Source organism: Cydia splendana, chromosome 25 (assembly GCF_910591565.1).
Source record: "Cydia splendana chromosome 25, ilCydSple1.2, whole genome shotgun sequence".
NCBI classification, from domain to species: domain Eukaryota; kingdom Metazoa; phylum Arthropoda; class Insecta; order Lepidoptera; family Tortricidae; genus Cydia; species Cydia splendana.
This window is the reverse complement of record NC_085984.1, coordinates 8,612,923-8,634,160: the sequence shown is the minus strand read 5'-3', so window position 1 is coordinate 8,634,160 and position 21,238 is coordinate 8,612,923. Positions and strand designations below refer to the sequence as shown.

Here is a 21,238-nt window from a genome sequence, read left to right as displayed (position 1 = left end):
ACTCCACTTTACCTTTTGACTTTTTTTAATTTAGTCTTTATGGCCTAATCCGAGGCAGTTTGGCCTATGGTCTTATCCTGTCTAGAAGGAAGAAAAAAAACAATCGTTGTCAAGAATGTCAACTTGACTTATATCCATACAATGATGCATACCGACTTCCACAATATGGTTTTGTGAAATTCACTTTGATGTAAGTATTGTTTAATGAATGAGATGCCGTATTAAGTACGATTCCCACCGAACGGGCGCAGACGAAGCGCATTTCACATTTGTACGGCCGCGAGCCGGTCCGCTACTCGCGGACGCGTCCAGACGGACTCAATCGCTTCTGCCTTACCCACATAATGTTTAGGCACATTGAAAATGCGCTCCGGCGCTGCCCGACTCTGCCCAGTCGGTGGGAATCGTACATTACTCAAAATATTTGTTTTAAAATGAAATACTTAAGCCATTTTTAGGTTATGCCTTAGCTATCATTTCAATGGACTACTAGTTACCAGAGGTTGGAAAGGGTGAGCTATTTACCATCTATTTATATTTACCTTATAATTTGACATGCCTTACGTCATATTATAAGGCAAATATAGTTGGTCAAACCAATTTGTCAGTAAATAGGAACCAAAAAATCTATACTCATCCTTTTCTTTTGGGTACTAGTTTAAGACAAAGATAGTATGATTCTCTCTGTCTATATTTGAAATGAGACAGTCCTTTGACAAACTATAGCGCACCCTTGCCGATCTTTGACTACTACAACTACATATTTTTGTTCTTTTCATTTGCTAAATGATATGGAAAATTACATCAATACAATATTACAAATTACATAATGCGGTATCATGTGAAGGGGTCGGGTTTCACAAGTGAACATGAAACCAGGATGTGTTTCACGAAATTTGTATGTCAACCAGACAGAGAACAAGTTATTACAGGATGTCAATCCTCTTTGCAGTATGGGGACCAATTTAAAAGTCCAGGTACATCTTACACCTTTAAACAAGCAATTCTTATGTATATTTCGGGAATTTCCAAAACGGCTCTAACAATTTCGATGCAATTTGCTAACTGTCTTATCTCTGTGAAAATGCGCATTTTTGAGATTTATGTTTTTTATGATTGGACACTTAATACGACACAACCACTTCTTTAAGACTATACTGGAGGCGGGGATTGTACAATGTCTTATCTCTGTGAAAACGCGCATTTTTGAGATTTATGTTTTTTATGATTGGACACTTAATAGGACACAACCACTTCTTAAAAACTATACTGGAGGGGGGGATAGGACGCAAAAGGGGTAAAGGAAAACCCATAGGCAGCTTTTTAGAACAAGTGAAAGAAACAGTAGGGGTGGTGTCCTATCAAAAAGTCAAAGAGCTTGTGCAGGATAGGAAATGCTGGAAGATAGTCCACCGACAAGAGAATAACTCTTAGCAAAGCTCGGTCTCCCAGATATTTCATAATATATTTATTTCTTGTTTCATCGAGGTTGTTGCTGGAATTACTGTGAGCAGTAGACCTCGTGAGTGTAACTTAAAACGGAATAAATGTATGGCTCCGCTATTTTGAAATAATTCTAAAAACTGAATCAACAAATAAATTCTATTTAATCATAATTTTAATTATTGTTATTGTAGTTAGTTGTAGTTTTTAATTTTAATTTATAATTTTTTGCATTTATTACTTATTTGTTTACTTATTTAATAAATTGATTTAATCATCGAACTGCACTGGAGGAGGCCTTTACCCACTAAGGATTCATTAGTAAAACACATATTATAAGTCATAGTTTTATTTTCATGTTTTATGTAAACATTTTACAATGAATAAAGCGGTTTTTAATTTATTTTATAATCATAGAACCTGCTCACAAAATTTCACAAGAATCGGTTGAGAAATGCGACCTGGGGGCCGATTTTTGAATTTCGGGTGCTCGATTTCGTCACTCGAAAATCGGTGGAAAACAGCGTAATGCTGATTTTTGAAATACGAGCGATAGAAATTGGGAATCGAGTGGTATTGACCACTCGTTTTCAATTGTATTAGTAGAATTTAAATGCCGGGTACTGCAGATATTATTGAACGAAATACTCGAAACTCGAACGAAATCGAGCGGTCGAAATTCAAAAATCGGCCCCCTGTAGAGGACAACATCTGGACATACGAAACCATTTTTGCCCAAGCTGAAATGGAGACCTTATCTAACGCAATTAGTTTCATTTTTAACAAACTATGAAATAAAAATCTTGCTATTCAATTTTAACCTTTTTTCCGAAATTTTACGTCTAACTTAAATGCTTTTTAACTTGGCAGTGCACATTAAGGAGCAGACAGACGATATGCAGCATTCTGACTGTCAGATGGAGACACAGTGTGTGGATCAAATTAAAGAGGAGTCCTCATGCTCGCATGAGGAGTGCAGCATGAGTAAGGCAGTGATGCTGGCCAGCCTGTACACCAACCACAAGCCCTTATGTTTGGACAGCACAGGCTATGGTGTAAGCGAGGCAGAAAAGCTAGCTGAGGCCCTGTCAGACGGCATGGAGTGTGGCATGACTGGCATGAGCGAGTCGACCATGCTGGCCGGTGTGGATACTGACCATGATGTAAAGGATGGGCTTGTGCTGGGATCAGAGCGTGTGAAGGAAGAGCCTTCATTGTCAGAGAGCGTAGAGTATGGAATGAGTGAGGCGGCCATGCTGGCAGACCTATATGCTGACCACGTCGTAAAGGATGAGTTAGTGCTGGGGCCGGAGCATCCACATCGGCCAGATGTATCTCTGGTAGTCCTCGGTAAGTTATCCTGAGTTGTATGTATTTGTGAGATAGTCAATACTATCATTTTTCAAGAACCGGTAAATAGGATATTTTTTTATAACAAATGTTAATACCGGTTATGTAATGGAATTTTATCTGTCGTAAGTCATAGGTCATACTAACTTAAGCTAAAAATTACGTGTGCTTAACCAAATTTTTTGGCTTAAACCAATTATGTATATAAAAAAAATTAAAACATGAATATTTGTTCCTGAAAATCCTCTGTTATGTAACTATATATAGTATATATCTGTTTATCTATTTTTGTCTAGTACAGCCGTCATCAGATACATCAAGGCGCTCACAAATATCTGAACACGCCTCTATTGTCAAGGCGTTAGAGTGCGTGTTCAGATATTGTGAACACCTTGGCCGCTCCGATATATCTGATAGCGACTGTACACAGGCCTAACAGGGACTAGGTTGATTTGTGTAAGATAATCTTATAACATCATGGTTTTATTCTGAGCAGACTGGGCGCTAGCTGACGAGGACGGTTGCCTGCAGGAGTCTCAGGAGCACACCTCACAGCCGGCACTGAAGGACTGCTGCGTAAGGCTCGAGCGCCTCCACTACGGAGCCCCTGCCAAGCACACCATACAAGACACCACTCACACTGATAGTGAACCTTATTCTGAAGATAAAATGTACACTAAAGTTGACTGTGAGAGAGTGACTGAACCGGTGTGTGATCTTTGTGGCAAGAAGTTTTCTCTAAAGTCTGATTTATTGAAGCATGTCATGACACACATTCACACGTCTAGTGTGGAGCAAGAAGGCAGCCGGCCTGTTGTCGCTGACTATGGTAAGTTCTTGATAAAATTTAAAAATGGCTGCAAGCAGGCCTCATACAGTGATGATTTTTTATTTTTTGAGAACGCCATATGACTCTGACCCATGTTCTTTCACTGATATGTGTTACAATTGTTAAATATCTATCGGTGTCGCCAACGCCATATACACGAGTATAGGCCTAAGGTGTGGCGCCATCTATTCGATTATAACTTTTTCTTGATTTACAAGGCACGTTTTTTCCTTAGACTTTACTTATACGGAGTTAATTAACCGATGAGTTAACAATGTGGTTTCAGTATTTGAAGAAAAGCCGTTACAGGAGCGCGTCCTTAGTCGAGACTCTCCGCTCGCGCTCCGAGACTGCTGCGTGCGGCTTGAACACCTCCAACACCACGAGGCGCTCGCCGGCAACGACACAACACATACTGACACGGAATCTGATACTGAAAACATATATGCTAGAGACTGTATCATTAACAATCGTACAACAACTAGTGACACAGACAATGATAATGAAAATATACATGCTGGAGACTGTAAGAGAATGTTTATATGCGATCTTTGTGGCAAAAAGTTCGCTTTGAAGGCGGGTTTAATGAAACATGTTGTAATCCATATACATGTACCTGCTAACGCTGGATCGGTTGAACCAAATAATTCAAACTATAAAGTAAGCACTAATGTCTCGAAGGATAACTCGGATATAGATGAATATGTGTGTGACACTTGCAGAAAAACATTTCACCGCAAATATGACTTGATTCGTCATATACAAAACACGCACACGCAAACAAATTCTAAAATAATAAAAACAAAGCCAACGGTCTATGAATGTAATAAAGTAGATAAGATAACATACCCCTGCGACACATGTGGAATACATTTTACACAAAAAGTGTATTTGATTACACATAAACGAGTTCACACAGACAAAAGGCCTTATTCGTGTAAAATATGTGAAAAACGTTTTAAAACTTGTGGTTGTTTGAAAATTCATGAACGTGTTCATACTGGTGTAAAGCCATATGCGGGCGAACCGTGTAACAAGCAGTTTCAGGATGTGCTACTATTAAACAAACATAAAAAAGTTCATACAGGTGAAAAACCATATATGTGCGAAATATGTAAAAAACAGTTTTCGAACATACTGTTTTTAAACATACACAAAGTTACCCACACGGGTATTACGTGTGAAATTTGTAAGGAACATTTTAGGCAATGGGAAAAATTTCGAATTCATAAGCGAACTCACACCGGCGGGACGATATATACGTGCGCGCTGTGTAATATGAAGTTTGCAAGTCTCTGGAAATTCAATGCGCACAAACGAACACATACAAACGAGAGGCCATACGCATGTGGAATATGTGGAAAGCGGTATACACGAGCTTCCCATTTAACGAGACATAATCGGTATCACACTGGTGAAAAACCGTTCTCCTGCAAGATGTGTGATAAGAAATTTTCGGAACAATATTCTTTGAGCAAACACATACTAAGCCATACTGGAATGAAGCCTTATTCTTGCGAAATCTGCAAAAAAGGGTTCGTACAAAAAGGCCATTTGAACAAACACATACTAAGCCATACTGGAGCGAAGCTTTATTCTTGCGAAATCTGCAAAAAACGGTTCGCGCAAAAGGGCAATTTGAACACACACATACGAAGCCATACTGGAGCGAAGCCTTATTCTTGCGAAATCTGCAAAAAACGGTTTGCGTACAAGGGCAGCTTGAACACACACATATTAAGCCATACTGGAGCGAAGCCTTACTCTTGCGAAATCTGCAAAAAACGGTTCGCCCATAAGAGCTATTTGAACATACACATACTAAGCCATACTCGACCGAATCCTTATTCTTGCGAAATCTGCAAAAAACGGTTCGCGCAAAAGGGCAATTTGAACACACACATACGAAGCCATACTGGAGCGAAGCCTTATTCTTGCGAAATCTGCAAAAAACGGTTTGCGTACAAGGGCAGCTTGAACACACACATATTAAGCCATACTGGAGCGAAGCCTTACTCTTGCGATATCTGCAAAAAACGGTTCGCGCAAAAAGGCCATTTGAACAGACACATACGAAGCCATACTGGAGCGAAACCTTATTCTTGCGAAGTCTGCAAAAAACGGTTCGCGCAAAAGTGCAATTTGAACAGGCACGTACGAAGCCATACTGGAGCGAAGCCTTATTCTTAAGATCAGATATTTTAAGAATTAATAAAACCATAAAGTGCGATGTACGTTAAATGAACTTTTAGCACTCGACACGTGTTGAGTACATTTAAAATAAATCAATATTAAATTAAAATAAAAAGCCTTTATTAATAGGGAGTATTACTTCTATGTTTTGCCGCCAGAGTGCAGCACTAGTGACTTAAGTATACCATAGAGTAACTTACACATACTGTCACTTAAACTGATTTTTGACAAGTTTTCACTGACAATCAAATATGGCATTGATACATCAAGGCGGTTTGTTTACACTGGGCCTACCGGGAAACGCGAAATCGAAACTCAGCTATCTGCATCTTTATCATTCGAATATGCAAGAGTGATAGAGAGGTTATTAGATAGCAAAATGTTGACTCTCTTCGTTTGCGGTAGACCCTTAATAGATTGTGACTTATTGTGGGAGTGACGCCACCTACGCAGAGTTTCGCGTAATATTCCCTATTCTCTACGAGATTAAAGTATGTTGTATGGAATATTTCAAAACACAAATTTCAAAAGCCAAGGACTCCTCGAAAGAGATTTGGAAGGTTGTCCATAAACATCGAAATAAGATGACAACTAGAGCACAAGAAAATTTGTTATTAAAAACCGAGAATGAGAATGGGGACTTAAAAGTGCTTAACGATCCTACTGACATTTGTGCAGCTCTGTTAGAACAATTTACTCACAAAAAGGATGTAAGCAATTTTTCTCATCAATCTCTCGCTATCCTGAGAGCGCATGTAGAAAGAGTTAAAGAATATAAAAACATGTCATTGGAACCGATAACTCATCTAGATGTGATTTCTCTAGTTAAAAAGCTCAAACCAAAAAGATCGTGTGGATATGATGGCATTCCGATCACTGTTATAAAGGATAACATCGATGTACTTGTGGATCCGCTAGTCAGCTTTTTTAACCAGTGCTTTGAGGACAGCGTCTTTCCGGATCAACTTAAGGTGGCGAAGCTTTTGCCTTTACACAAAAAGGGCTCTAAGTTCGATTCCAAAAACTACAGACCTATCTCGCTATTACCAACTCTTTCTAAGCTGCTTGAGAGGTTGATGAAGGACAGACTTGTAAAGCATCTTTACCAGAATAAGATAGTCTGTGAAAGGCAATACGGATATCAAAAAAGTAAAGGCACTAGCGATGCAATCGGTACATTCATCAAAAATGTTGTTGATCAAATGAATGCCAGGAAAAAAGTAGCAGGGGTTCTACTAGATTTGAGCTCAGCTTTCGACAGTGTAAATCACGCCACACTATTAGGTAAGTTAGAACATTATGGAGTCAGAGGAAAAACATTAGCTCTTTTTCAATCATACTTAATGAACAGGAAACAATTTGTAGAGATAAGCTGGACACAAGATAATAAGGAAAAAACCTACAGATCGAGTGTAGCCAGCATACATAAAGGAGTCCCACAGGGTTCAATACTGGGCCCAATTTTCTTCATCCTGTTCATTAATGACATGATTCCATTTTTGCACAACAATGTACCCGATAGTAAATTAGTGGTTTTTGCTGATGACACTAACGCTGTCATATCGGCAGACAACATTTCAGAGCTAAATGCTAAGGTAAATTATGCTCTTGAAACTTTCCAGTTCTGGTTAAAGATAAATAACCTCAAAGTTAAACAAGTCGTAACGGGAAGGTTTCTGGGCGTTAATGTCGATTGTTTGCTCAACTGGAAACCTGAGGTTTCGGCGATTGTTAATTCAATAAATTCATCGTGCTATGCTCTCAGAAGTCTTCGGGATGAACTGCGCTTAGCTGAATTGAAAATGGTATACTATGCACTGGTTGAATCCAAGTATCGTTACAGTATTAAATTTTGGGGCAACAGTTATAAGCATAATATCCAGGCTGCATTTGTTGTGCAAAAAAGAGCAATTCGTATTATTGCCAGAATTCCGCAACTAACATCTTGTAAACCCTACTTTATTCAATTCAAAATTCTAACCATTCCTTGTTTGTATATATTAGTAGTTCTGACAGATTTGGTTAAAAATATCAAGGATGTTGAAACACAAGAACAGAAGGAGAGACGTCTTGCATCTAGGAGGAAAGATTTGCCACAACCTATTATGAGCAAGCTAACAGTGGTCAAACAATCTGCAAATTATCAAGCGATTACACTGTTCAATCAGTTACCCATTAGCATGAAGGCAATCTATAATAGTTTTCTGATTAAAAAGAAGTTAAATGCTTTCTTGTCGGAAAAATGTTACTACTCTGTGGAGGAATATTTTAGTAAAAATTTAGATTAATGCAATTATTATGTCTACAAATATTTTAAGATTTTCAATTCATATATTTGACATGAATAATAAATATTAATTTTGGCTTGACATATGAAATATTATTGCCTATATTGTTCTTATTATGTTTTTAATTTAAATTTTCCTTTTAATAACAGTTAATTTCAATATTTATTGTTCATGACATTAGAATTAGATTTTTTTTCATTATTTATTATTATTTTTTAAAGTGTATTTTATTTGGTGTTTTGTATGTCTTGTTATAAGTATCTTATAAGATTTGCTTGTGTATATAGATAAGAAAATGTATATGTATGTAAATTCATTTCAAACACAATGAAAATTGTTTATGAATAAACTATGACTATGACTATCATTAAGTATGTTTTAAAAAGTTTGTTCGTAAAGACCCCTGGGCCCTGTTTGGCTGAGGGCCTTCTCCAGTTTTCGCCAAGTTTTTCTATCCTTGGCCTTCTGTGGCCAGTCCTTGCCAGCTGTAGCCACTATTTCATCGGTCCACCTTTCTTTCGGCTTCCCGTATTTCCTGGTCCCGGTGGGACCACGCCATAGCGTGGTTATTTTCAACTTCAACTTTAACTTCAAATATACTGTATTCATGTAGGCCTAGCAAGTAGCAACAAGCACTTATGAATAGTAGCTACTTATTACATGTAATTATATTATCTTAAGAGGGGTTAGAGGAGGGTAAATTTTCAGATTCTGTCAAATTACCCCATTAGTCCCATTACACACACAAACGCAGTTCACGCACTCTACCTCAATTTACTGGGACAGGTCAGTGACCCAGTGATGTTTTTTTAAAGGTTCTGTTTCGAGTTTGGTATTAACCACTGGCCTCCTTTGAGGAATTAAAACTGTCAAAGCGTTCTTTGAAATGAAATATTTATTTTGTAAAGAAATGGGTGGGTTACAAGATGGTTACATAAATGATCTTATTCTATAGACAGTGTCTCCATTTTCAGCCTATTACAGACATACAAATTAAATAACCTTACAACTATATTTACAGAACTTATTATATCTATATTTACATTATTGCTTCATTGCGAAATGGCAAAGTGTTCCGAATTGTTATAATACATTTTTTCTAAACACCATCTAAATAATTTTGATTTAAATTGCGGTAAGTCCAATTCCTTCAATTCGTTAGGGAGATGGTTATAAATTGTTGTGCACATAAATACTATATTTTAATTAACAAGGGCAGAGGTTGTTCCCGGATAATGTAGGTTTAAACCATGTCTGGTATTGTATCTTGAGGTTGAAGCAAAGCTACAGAATGAGCTTATGTTATTTTTAACAAATAGACTCGCTTCATAAATGTAGAGTGAATGAAGTGTTAATAATGTTGTTTTTTTTATTGGTCGACACGAGTCATTTTGTTGAGCCCCGTAGAGAGCGCGCACGCATTTTTTTTGGAGAAGAAATACTTTTGAAACGTATGTACTGTTGCCCCATAATATTAGGTCATACCTAAGATTTGATATAACGTAACCATGAAAAGCCAGAAGGGCGGTTTTTTGGGACGTGATGGATTTGAGTCGCTTAAGTGCAAAAACAAATCGGCTCAACTTATCAATAAGATTTTCAGTTTGCTGTTTCCTTCGTTATATATATGCGAAACAGCTGTATTAGTGCATAGCAATCAAAATTATTTTAATAAAAACTGCGAAGTTATAACCTACAACGACCGGATATCCAGACAAAAAGACCAATTACGTCAATTATGTGTACCTAAAGCTAGCTTGAATCAAACGACAAATAGTCCATACTTTATGTGTGTTAAAATATATTTTAATAAGGTTCCAAGAAATATAAAAAAACCGGGCAAGTGCGAGTCGGACTCGCGCACGAAGGGTTCCGTACCATTATGCAAAAAAAAAACGAAGAAAAAAGAAAAAAAAAACGGTCACCCATCCAAGTACTGACCACTCCCGACGTTGCTTAACTTTGGTCAAAATCACGTTTGTTGTATGGGAGCCCCATTTAAATCTTTATTTTATTCTGTTTTTAGTATTTGTTGTTATAGCGGCAACAGAAATACATCATCTGTGAAAATTTCAACTGTCTAGACAGACTATCACGGTTCGTGAGATACAGCCTGGTGACAGACAGACGGACGGACGGACGGACAGCGAAGTCTTAGTAATAGGGTCCCGTTTTACCCTTTGGGTACGGAACCCTAAAAATCTATACCTCTTAATCAGTTCGAAACGAGTTTGTATGCCTGGATATGTGACTTAAATGTGTATTCTATTAATGAGTTTTTTAATGTAAAATGTATATAATAATGGTACGCATGTTGTAAGATAAGACTTGTAAATAGACTGTCTCTGTATCTTGTTGGATCATTAATTTACTAACAATCCACCAAAATACAGATTATTTTTTGCATGCTTGTCTAAATAGAATATGGAGAACTTGTAAATACTATGTTTATACCAACCCTATGTAATAATGTACAAATAAAATTAATTAATTCATTCATTATAACTTAATTTTTAGGGCTTTATTGAAAATAAGGTTTTAAAAAACATTGCTTAAGTATGTACTTATAACTTATCGGCCTTGTTAAGAAATAAAAAAAAACTCATAATTATATTAAAATATTTAAGTTTACTATTTCATTTCATCAAAGCCACTCTGATAAGACTTAAAACACCTCATAATTATAAACGTTCACTGAAAAAAACCAAAGGCATTTCTGATAATTCTATTTCGTTTCCGAGTTATCGTTTTGCACAGAATATCAATGAAATAAAAGCACGTTGTTATACTTGTTATTTGATAGATACATTTATATAAGAATCGTCATATGAAACCAACATACTCGTAAACCAGACCACTGCGATGGTATTGGCTTTAAATATCGTTTCTTCAACTGGGGTAACATTCCATTTCTAACCGCAGCTGCATTACTGTCAATTTTACTATGGAAATTGACAATGACAGCGACGCGTTCAGTACCAGTAGTGCCGCTGCGGTTAGAAATGGAATGTTATCACTCGCTGAGACTGCAGGTCGAGACTTGATTTCAATTTCTCGATGATAATGATGATATATCATTGAATTAACTTTCAAAGCACGTGATATTCTCAAAAACAACCTTAGGAACAAATAAAATTATTTAATTAAATATTTGTATTTTTAAGTTTTCACAACTAAATAGAACTAGAAGTGCCCGCGGCTCCGCTCACGTAAGTTTGTATTATGCTTACTTAAATACCGACATTATTATGTAATCAAAAATTAACCTTCAGATGATGATGATTCAAGCCTGCCAGAGTTCGTAACTGTGATGGACGTCCTAATTAATTGTAGCCGTCATTTAGATAACATAGTTCATAAATATCTCAATAAATGATGTGATTTGATAAAAAGCTAAATTGTATTTTTTCATTCACGTATTTATTTACTTACTTTTCAACATAAAATTATCATTTATTTTTATAAGCCCAGTTTCAAAAACGTTCATTAGATTAATCGCCGCCTTAAGGCCAGCTCAAACCGGCGGAGCGCAGTGCAGATCACCGAAGATTTACGCCGCGAAGCGCACACCGACGAGGTAAAATCCCCCGCATACCGCGAGCGCCCGCCAGCCCGAGCGCTGGCGGCCGGCGCAGCAGGGAGCACTTCGGCGGTGGGAGCAATTTGGCACCTGAGCGTAGTGATCCAAAAGACTCGAGCTCTGTTAGCTCTTTTTTTAGGGCTCGCCTCATCTCTTGACGCCTAAAAGCCTATTTTACTAATGAAATAAAAAAGGCTTTTAGCCTTTTAGGCGTCAAGAAATGAGGCGAGCCCTAAATAAAGGCTCACAGCCTGAGCGCGGGCTAGTCCAACGCTCAAAAAACCAGTGTAGATGCGTTTTCCGATAACGCGCCTTTGTTACGCATCTCGATGACACATTTTAGACTGGTTCTGTAGCGTTCGACTCGCCAGCACTCAGTAACCGAAGTACTGAGTGCCGGCGAGTGGAACGGACCACACACATCGTAACAAAATATTTATCCATTTAGTTCATTTTGAATCTTATTGCAACTTCTACAGGAGTTGTAATTCAATTACCTGGGTAAAGTGAACGAACGATTTTTTATGCAGGTGGTTGTAGCACGAGCGGTTTTACTTAACAATAGACAAAGGATTAGCCATCGGGGCTTATTAGAAAGCTACAACTACCAACTCATCAGATGGCGACCCATACCAGAAGAGGACTAGAAAAATGGGTTTAGTCGCGGACGGTCTAGAACGCAAAATGACCACTTTTTTATATCACTAGTTAGTTATCTTCAAATGGCCGAAGGCCAAACAGCACAGAATAAAAGCCCCGCGACGGCAGGGCTCCGTCGACATCGCTAACGTAAAGATAAAACGACGAAAATGATGTAGGCATTTTGCGTTCTGGACCGATCGCGATGTAGACTAAAAGTGATATAGGCAAAATATTACACTAGTCATTTTGCGTTCCAGACCGTCTGCGAATAACCCGGAAAATGAAGTCCACCACAGCGCATCGAATAGAAAAATAAAGATAGAACTCAGGGCAAGAAGATCAGGACAGACATGGCCGCTAGGTAGCGACAGCGCCACGCGCGGCTTATGGCTAGCCACAAGGATTAAAAAATAATGTACACACGGAAAAAATTAAGTATTTGTTTATTACTTACACATTTTATATAGTGACTACTTAAAAAAAAAAACAAATGTACACTTACAGGAACAAATAAAATTACTTTAATAAAGCCCTTTGAGAGCGGTGGTGGCCGAGTGGATATGACATCCGACTTTCAATCCGGAGGTCGCGGGTTCAAATCCTGGCTCGTACCAATGAGTTTTTCGGAACTTATGTACGAAATATCATTTGATGTTTACCACTAGCTTTTCGGTGAAGGAAAACATCGTGAGGAAACCTGCATACATCTGCGAAGAAATTCAAAGGTGTATGTGAAGTCCCCAATCCGCATTGTGCTAGCGTGGGGACTATAGCCCAAGCCCTCTCGCGCATGAGAGGAGGCCTGTGCCCAGCAGTGGGACGTATATAGGCTGAAATGATGATGATGATGATGAATAAAGCCCATCGACGTTTCGAGGATGTTATCCCCGCGGTCTCGGAGAAAACTGAACGTCGGAGGTAAATTTAGAACTTAATTTTACGCGATTAAGTCCCATCGTTGTGAATAATAATGAGTGAAAATCGTAAAAGTTTAAATCTGTCTTTATATCTCATGAGTCCTTACATGTGCGGTTAAGTGATATTTCCGACGAAACCCCATCTTACACGTATCGCACGAAAACGGCTTCTGTTTTGTGTGTACAAATAGATGATTCTTTAAAGCACTCCGCTGTGCAAAACATTTTTGACATATTTCACAACAGTAAGGCTTTTCACCAGTGTGGGTCCGTTTGTGTACATTTAAATAAGTAGAAGTCGTAAATACCCTGTTACATATTTCGCACGAGTATGGTTTTATCCCAAGATGTGTTTTTATATGTTGCTTTAAAGTATCCAATAGCAAAAAGCGTCTGTCACATATTCCACAGAGATGTGTTTTCACACCTATGTGAATAAGTTTATGTTTATTAAAAGCACTCAAGTGCATGAACGGTTTTGAACAGGTTTCACAAATGTAACGTTTTACACCCTCGTGAAGGCGTCTATGTGAGCGTAAACTACATAATTGTGAAAACTGCTTATTACATATTTGACACGAATATGGTTTTTCTCCCGTGTGAGTTACTTTATGAACTTTTAAAGTATGTCGCAGTGAAAACTTCTTTTTACAAATTTCACAAGCGTAAGGCTTCTCACCAGTGTGAACTAGTTGATGTCTATCTAATGTGGACTTTAGAGTATACTTCTTATTGCATATTTCACACTGGTATTTACGTTCTGCTATATGAATTTTTATATGCCTCTTAAAATTGCCCAATCCTGTATATTGCTTTCCACAATTTTCGCAAGAGTATGATTTTCTCTCAGTGTGAATTAATAGTTTGTGGGTCTTTAAAGCATTTGAATGCTTGTACTTCTTTTGACATATATCACAAGTTTTTTCGTCAAAACGGTGTGCCGTCCGTATATGTTGCCTTATGTAGTCTGGTCTCGCGAACGATTTTTTACATAGATTACAAGGGTATAGTTTCAGTCCTTTGTGTGCTAATTCATGCCTGTATGCGGAACGTTTAGATTTTAAAACTTTGTTACAATATTCGCAGACATAGGCCTTCTTTCTTGGACTGCGTTTGTGGTATAATTCTGATTTGGTATTTGGTAATATCTGAACCTTCTGTAGATGCACCCTACCATGACTATTGAGGCCAATTTCAGTTTGAAATGTTTCACCGCATGTATCGCATGCATATGTATTTGTGTTAGTAAGTTGGATAGCGTCAGAGTGCATTTCCTGTCGTGGTACACTATCCTGTCGTGATACAATTTCCTGTCGTGGTACAGTTTCCTGCCGTGGTACATTATCCTGTCGTGATACAGTTTCCTGTTTGCTCGGTTCTACGTTCTTAGATTCAAGCTCGCGATGAATCGTGTCACAGCCCTCGAGTCTCACCCAGCAGTCACGCATCAAAGACTTCAATTTCTCTGGAAAAACGAAAGGAGCATGAATATTTCCCATGGGCAGTAAGTACTTTACCTATCTGAGTCTGAGTTTTCGGGGGCCCTTGCGGATACACTTCGACCCATAGGGATCTTTTGTGCAATTATCCCCTGGAAAAGATCCGTCAACTACTCAAGAGCTTTTCCCACCATATCCATGTGTCGGATGATGGAGCTCATGGGTAGCGTTTTAAAGTCCTTTGGTTCCAGGTATCCTGCTCCAAAGTCCTTCATTCTTTGTCTGTCACCTATCTAAGTGATGGTATGGTACTACATACATATTAGGCTTGTGTCGGTCATGAACTAAGAACTGTTAAGAATGAAATCCCGTCAAGGACCGAAAGAAACTAAATCTTTTTGCACGCTCTTAGTCGGTCTTTAGGTCCTTAGTTCAGTGGGATTGATGAGCGCTAGACATGAGTGAAACAGAAAATAGACTGAACGAAATGGTTCACAATGACGTTGGCACGAGTGCGAACGAGATAAAAGAGTGTCAAACAGTCCTAAACCTGAAAAGTATGAAAAAAAACAAATATTTTTTCAATATTTTTTATTGTGTCTTTTTTGATGTTTAACCGTCATATAGTATCGTACAACTTGAATCGTAATTCAGTTGCCAATAATTTAGAAAAAAAAATAAGGTAAAATCGATTCATACATTCCTAGCTCTCAAAGACCGAACTGAACTAAAGGAACTAAAAGACCGAACTAGTTCGTTTGACCGATTGACCGAGAGCGGAGCGCTATCTGTAGTGACCGAGCAGGCACAAGCCTAATACATATGTAAAAACAAATTATAAACTGTTATTTTTAACGCTTACGATGGTAAAATAAGTCTTTGAACTAGTATAGGAACCGTCAGAATTGTTATACATATATAAACATTTAATCTCAATAACGGCTTATGCAATATTAAAAAAGTCAGGAAATTAAATTTCATCTTTATCAAGAAAAAAAATAGATCTGACTTAAGACAGACGGACGGGCCGACTAACTATAAGGCCTTTTTTATTATTTATTTATTTAAACTTTATTGCACAGTAAAAATTGTACAAAAGGCGAACTTAATAACAAGGCATTCACTACCAAGTAACCCTCGGGCCAAACAGGGAACAAGTAGTAATAGGTGCAAGAAAAATTTAAAGTACGATTTTTTTTACTTTTTTGGTTTTTTTTCTTGACTTGACGTAACCTTAAAAAAGCCAGACTCACCACAGTTCGAGACGCTGTGTCTCTCTTCCTCCTTCCCTGTAGGCATATATATGTGTCTCATCATGGCATGTTTCATCAAATCTGTTTTCAGACCAAACGCAGCACCACAAATACTACATATAGATTCTCTTTTGCCTCTCTCTTTTCTCTCAGGAGTAAGGTTTTGTTTAACCTCTTCAGTCTTGACAGTATGAGAGCCCTTGGTTCCTTGGTTGTCGGTGAACGCTTGGTGTTGGAGGCGTTCGAGCTCGACGGAGCACTTTTTTAGCTGTTTTACGCCGCGAGTACGCGCGGTTGATGCCGTTAACACCCAGCCTAAACACAATAACACATTATTAGTTACTTTTTGAGGTACTTCTTCTAGCACCTTATAACGGCGTCCTAGCCTATTTATTTTATTATTCAAATTAACAGACCTATGAATATGAAACAGGAGGTCCAGGTCCAGGGTTCAAACCTGGTAAGGGCATTTATTTGTGTGTGCAAGATATTTGTTCCTGAGTTATGGATGTTTTCTATGTAGTTAAGTATTTATATCTATAAATTACATATAATTACCATCATCTAGTAGTCAAACCACAAGTCTTATTGAGCTTAATAAAAGGCTAAGATGCCTAAGATAAGATTGTCCAATAATATTTATTTATTTATAGTGTATTCATCCTTAACAGTAACTGTCCTATCATGTAAACAAAGACTTATCGAAGATATTACCAGACTTTTCTCTGGAATTACACAATAATCATCACTTAAAATGTTCTTGTACACTTAAATAAACTCACAAAGTATTGAAATCAAACAAATAACCACTGAAAAATATCATTTCTAATAAGATTTTTATCAATAATCGCAGTAACAAACGGATCACCTCAAAAACATCTGACATTACGGTGTTAAGTATATGAATCGTATTGTTGGAATGACACTTTGACGTCACGTTTGTTTACATGATAAGATATGTAAGGGTGAATACACTTTATGTAGCCACCCAAGATTTAAAACATGTCAATAATGGAATTTTGAAAAATTGACAAAGTAAAGATGCAAATCACAATAGAATGTGAGGCCTTTTACAGGAGTCAAGCTGATCAGACGATGGACCCATGAGGTGACCATAGCAACAGTGATACAGCGCAACCTAATTGTGTATGGGTTTGTTAGAATTGTCTCGGATAAGTATAAGTTGCTAGTTGTAAGAAAAATATAGTCAGTGATAAATGCTTGAATCTAAATAGTTATTTACGATACAAGTGCGGAAAAGAGGAAATTCGAAACGAGTGGCGATAAATTAAAACACGACCGAAGGGAGTGTTTTAAATCGACACGAGTTGCGAATTATCTATTCGCACATGTATCGTACAACGTTTTACAGTACATATGGCCCTTTAAACTTTTGACATACGCACGAAAAGTGCTATTTTATGCACTAGTGCGGGAAAATACGACCATATTATATACTGTAAATACAGTTTTTGACGGTAAACTTATTTTTAAAACTTTAATATGAGAAAGTAAAGTACTTACTGGGAACCGTCAGTATTGAATCAGGCCTATGTGGGTGCTCCGGCCCTAACACAAGTTCGTCCTTGACAGTATGGTCGTTGTACAGGTCGGCCAGCAAGGCTGCCTCACTCAGTCCATCTGTGATATTTTGTGAAGGGATGGACTCTGGCATAACCTCATTCTTAACTTCATGGTTGTACAGGCCGGCCAGCATGGCTGCCTCACTCACTCCATCTGTGATATTTTGTGAAGGGATGGACTCTGACACAACCTCATCCTTAACTTCATGGTTGTATAGGCCAGCCAGCATGGCTGCCTCACTCACTCCATCTGTGATATTTTGTGAAGGGATGGACTCTGACACAACCTCATCCTTAACTTCATGGTTGTATAGGCCAGCCAGCATGGCTGCCTCACTCACTCCATCTGTGATATTTTGTGAAGGGATGGACTCTGACACAACCTCATCCTTAACTTCATGGTTGTATAGGCCAGCCAGCATGGCTGCCTCACTCACTCCATCTGTGATATTTTGTGAAGGCATAGACTCTGACATAACCTCATCTTTAACTTCATGGTTGCACAGGCCAGCCAGCATGGCTGCCTCACTCACTCCATCTGTGATATTTTGTAAAGGCATATACTCTGACATAACCTCATTCTTAACTTCATGGTTGCACAGGTCGATAGACATGGCTGGGTCATTCACTCCATCTGTGATATTTTGTGAAGGCATAGACTCTGACATAACCTCATTCTTAACTTCATGGTTGCACAGGCCAGCCAGCATGGCGGCCTCACTCACTCCATCTGGGATATTTTGTGAAGGGATGGACTCTGGCATAACCTTATTCTTAACTTCATGGTTGCACATGCCAGCCAGCATGGCTGCCTCACTCACTCCATCTGGGATATTTTGTGAAGGGATGGACTCTGGCATAACCTTATTCTTAACTTCATGGTTGCACATGCCAACCAGCATGACTGCCTCACTCACTCCATCTGTGATATTTTGAGAAGGCGTAGACTCTGGCATAACCTCATCCTTAACTTCATGGTTGCACAGGCCAGCCAGCATGGCTGCCTCACTCAATCCATCTGGAATATTTTGTGAAGGGATGGACTGTGGCATAACATTATTCTTAATTTCATGGTTGCACGGGCCAGCCAGCATTGCTGCCTCAATCACTCCATCTGTGATATTTTGTGAAGGCATAGACTCTGACATAACCTCATTGTTAACTTCATGGTTGCACGGGCCAGCTAGCATGGCTGCCTCACTCACTCCATCTGTGATATTTTGTGAAGGCATAAACTCTGACATAACCTCATCCTTAACTTCATGGTTGCACAGGCCAGCCAGCATGGCTGCTTCACTCACTCCATCTGTGATATTTTGTGAAGGCATAGACTCTGACATAACCTCATTCCTAACTTCATGGTTGCACAAGTCGATAGATATGGTTGCCTTGCTCACTTCACGAAATAAGGCTGTCTGTGAAGGCGTAGACTCTGGAACAACCTCATCTTTCACTTCATTGTTGTATAGGTCGGTCAGCATTGCCTCCACAAGTGCCTGCAGAGTGGGGTCTGCACTGTTTAAACTTGCTGTCTGTGAAGGAACTGTCTCTAACTTGTTCTCATTTTTCACTTCATGGTTGTATAAGCTGGATGGCAGTGCCTCGCTTATAACACATACATCACTGTCCAAACATGGAGGCGTCTGTGCCAGCACAACCTCATCATTAACTTCAGTTATGTTAGTATCTGTGGTCTCGCTCAGGCCACACTCTTCACTGTCTGAAGGCTCATTTGCGAAGTCTTCCTCCTTGACATGCACATCTGTCAAACAGCCTGAATACTGTAGCTCTGCATTGTTGTTGAAGTTCACTGTCACATAACAGATTGAATATTATTTTGAGTAAGTAAAAATGCTTATTAATAAATCTATCACAACAGTTTAGTCAAACTCCCAACTAAGATTAATATGTACCATCAGGCTCCGCGATTGTTGCGCCATTTAGGGCCCTAGCTAAATTGATTGTTCAATACTTATGCTATAGAATTTCCAATTTAGCAAGAACCCTAAATAGCATGGCACAATCCCGTGTGGTGACTGTACAAAAACCCTAAGAAGAATACAAATAAACTTTGTCATTTTATTCACATTTTATCTACTCATAACCTTTTTGTTAACATTCATAATATCAACAGATAAGTATATCAATATTTATAAAATCCCAATTTCTGGCAAACACACTTTGAAGAATTCAACTAACCTTCTGGTGTTGACAATTCTGTTGCTGCATATGTATGGTCTCCGAGGTAAGGCAAGTCATAGAGCCCACATGTTGAATCTGTAACAAATGATACAGGGCAGTAGTACTAGTAGTAGTAGTAGTGTGTAGTCCACCTGATACTGATACTACTACTACTAGTTCACCTTGAAGTGCGACCGCTGCGCCAGACGAGGGCAGGTTATCTGAATCTGTTTCAATCTCTTCTTTCACTTGCACTAAGTTTAGTGACTGTCCATAATGACTCTCCATGTCGCGCTGAACGTGAATACTCGGTATCGGGTCGCAGCTCGCTAATATGGGACCAGTATTGACGTTTGTATGTAAATAATATCACACGGCAGAATAAATATGTCACATTAGGTGTTTTAATTTAATTGTTACTGAATGTACTAGGGCCAAATGCTGAATGAAGGAATTAAAAATGTAGTTATCATAACCTCAGCTCGAAAACAAATACGCTGCATGTAATGACAGAAGTCACATTGACAGTCACATCAGTCGCTTTTTTTTACAAATGAACCATAGACTAAGAATAAGGATTGAACCGCCGATCGAACAGGTCCAAGACAAGTCCAAGGTTGCTCTCCGGTACGCCCGTCTGTTATAGTCAGATCAAGAAAAGTCTGCAGCGAATTTCATAGCCCACGCAGTGCAAGTGTTATTTTAAACGTGTAAAATTATGACGTATAAATAACACTTGCACTGTTATGAGTCTGTGCGGAAAGAGAAGAATCGTGGAATGTATGGGGCCTATACATTCTATGATTCTTATTATTCCGCACAAACTCTATGAATTGTATCGTTTTAGGTATGGCGTTCATCGAGTATCTTTAATTTACGTGATCGTTTATCTCTATTCCTTATATATGTAACCCTAGAAAACACTTCTTGCCGAATCGTGTGGTAAATGTGTGGAACTCTCTACCAGAAACTGTTGTTAGTGCACCGTCGGTCAACACTTTTAAAAATAGACTGGATACACATTTTAGAACTTTAAAAAGTGCAAAATAAAATACAAGTGCTTCGATATACACGCATCAGCTCTAAGAGCTGCTAGTGTATCAAATAAAATAATAAAAATAATAAAAAAAAAAAATATATGTCGGCGGCCGATCGTAAGGTCAGGCATATCGTGAAATTCCTAGGCATATCGTGAAACGTGAAAATCTTTGACTCGTTCCCTGAGTCGACGGAGCCCCGCTACGCGGGGCTCCTATTTCTGGGCAGTTTGCCCTTCGGGCATCTGAAGCAACCTAACGAACCTATCCTGCCTATCTATTGAGTTAATGTGACTATCGTCAAAACATTACACAGGAACATTACGATCTGCCTGATCTTACGATCGGCCTACGACATATATATCCTATAAGGGTTCCGTTTTTTCCTTTTGAGGTACAGAACCCGATGATATGATTTGATTTATAATGAATGATAAATGAGATGATTTATGATTTATTTATGATTTAGAACCCTAAAAACTTCTTAATTAATGATTACACGG

At 38.4% G+C, this 21,238-nt stretch overlaps 2 protein-coding genes across 2 annotated transcripts; one reads left to right on the top strand and one right to left on the bottom strand.

Annotated features, from left to right (window-relative positions):
• Positions 1-2,294: 2,294 nt before the first annotated feature.
• Positions 2,295-5,986, top strand: LOC134802609 (zinc finger protein 492-like). The gene is made up of 4 exons (XM_063775246.1): positions 2,295-2,793; positions 3,290-3,622; positions 3,909-5,409; positions 5,974-5,986. Exons 1-4 carry the CDS (start codon positions 2,295-2,297, stop codon positions 5,984-5,986), a joined length of 2,346 nt encoding a protein of 781 aa, XP_063631316.1.
• Positions 5,987-12,871: 6,885 nt separating this feature from the next.
• On the bottom strand, positions 12,872-18,874 carry LOC134802700 (zinc finger protein 569-like). The gene is made up of 3 exons (XM_063775344.1): positions 17,459-18,874; positions 15,935-16,249; positions 12,872-14,707 (listed from the first exon to the last, which is right to left on the bottom strand). The coding sequence occupies exons 1-3, from the start codon at positions 18,855-18,857 to the stop codon at positions 13,329-13,331; spliced, it is 3,093 nt and encodes a 1,030-aa protein (XP_063631414.1). The 5' UTR covers positions 18,858-18,874; the 3' UTR covers positions 12,872-13,328.
• Positions 18,875-21,238: the final 2,364 nt, after the last annotated feature.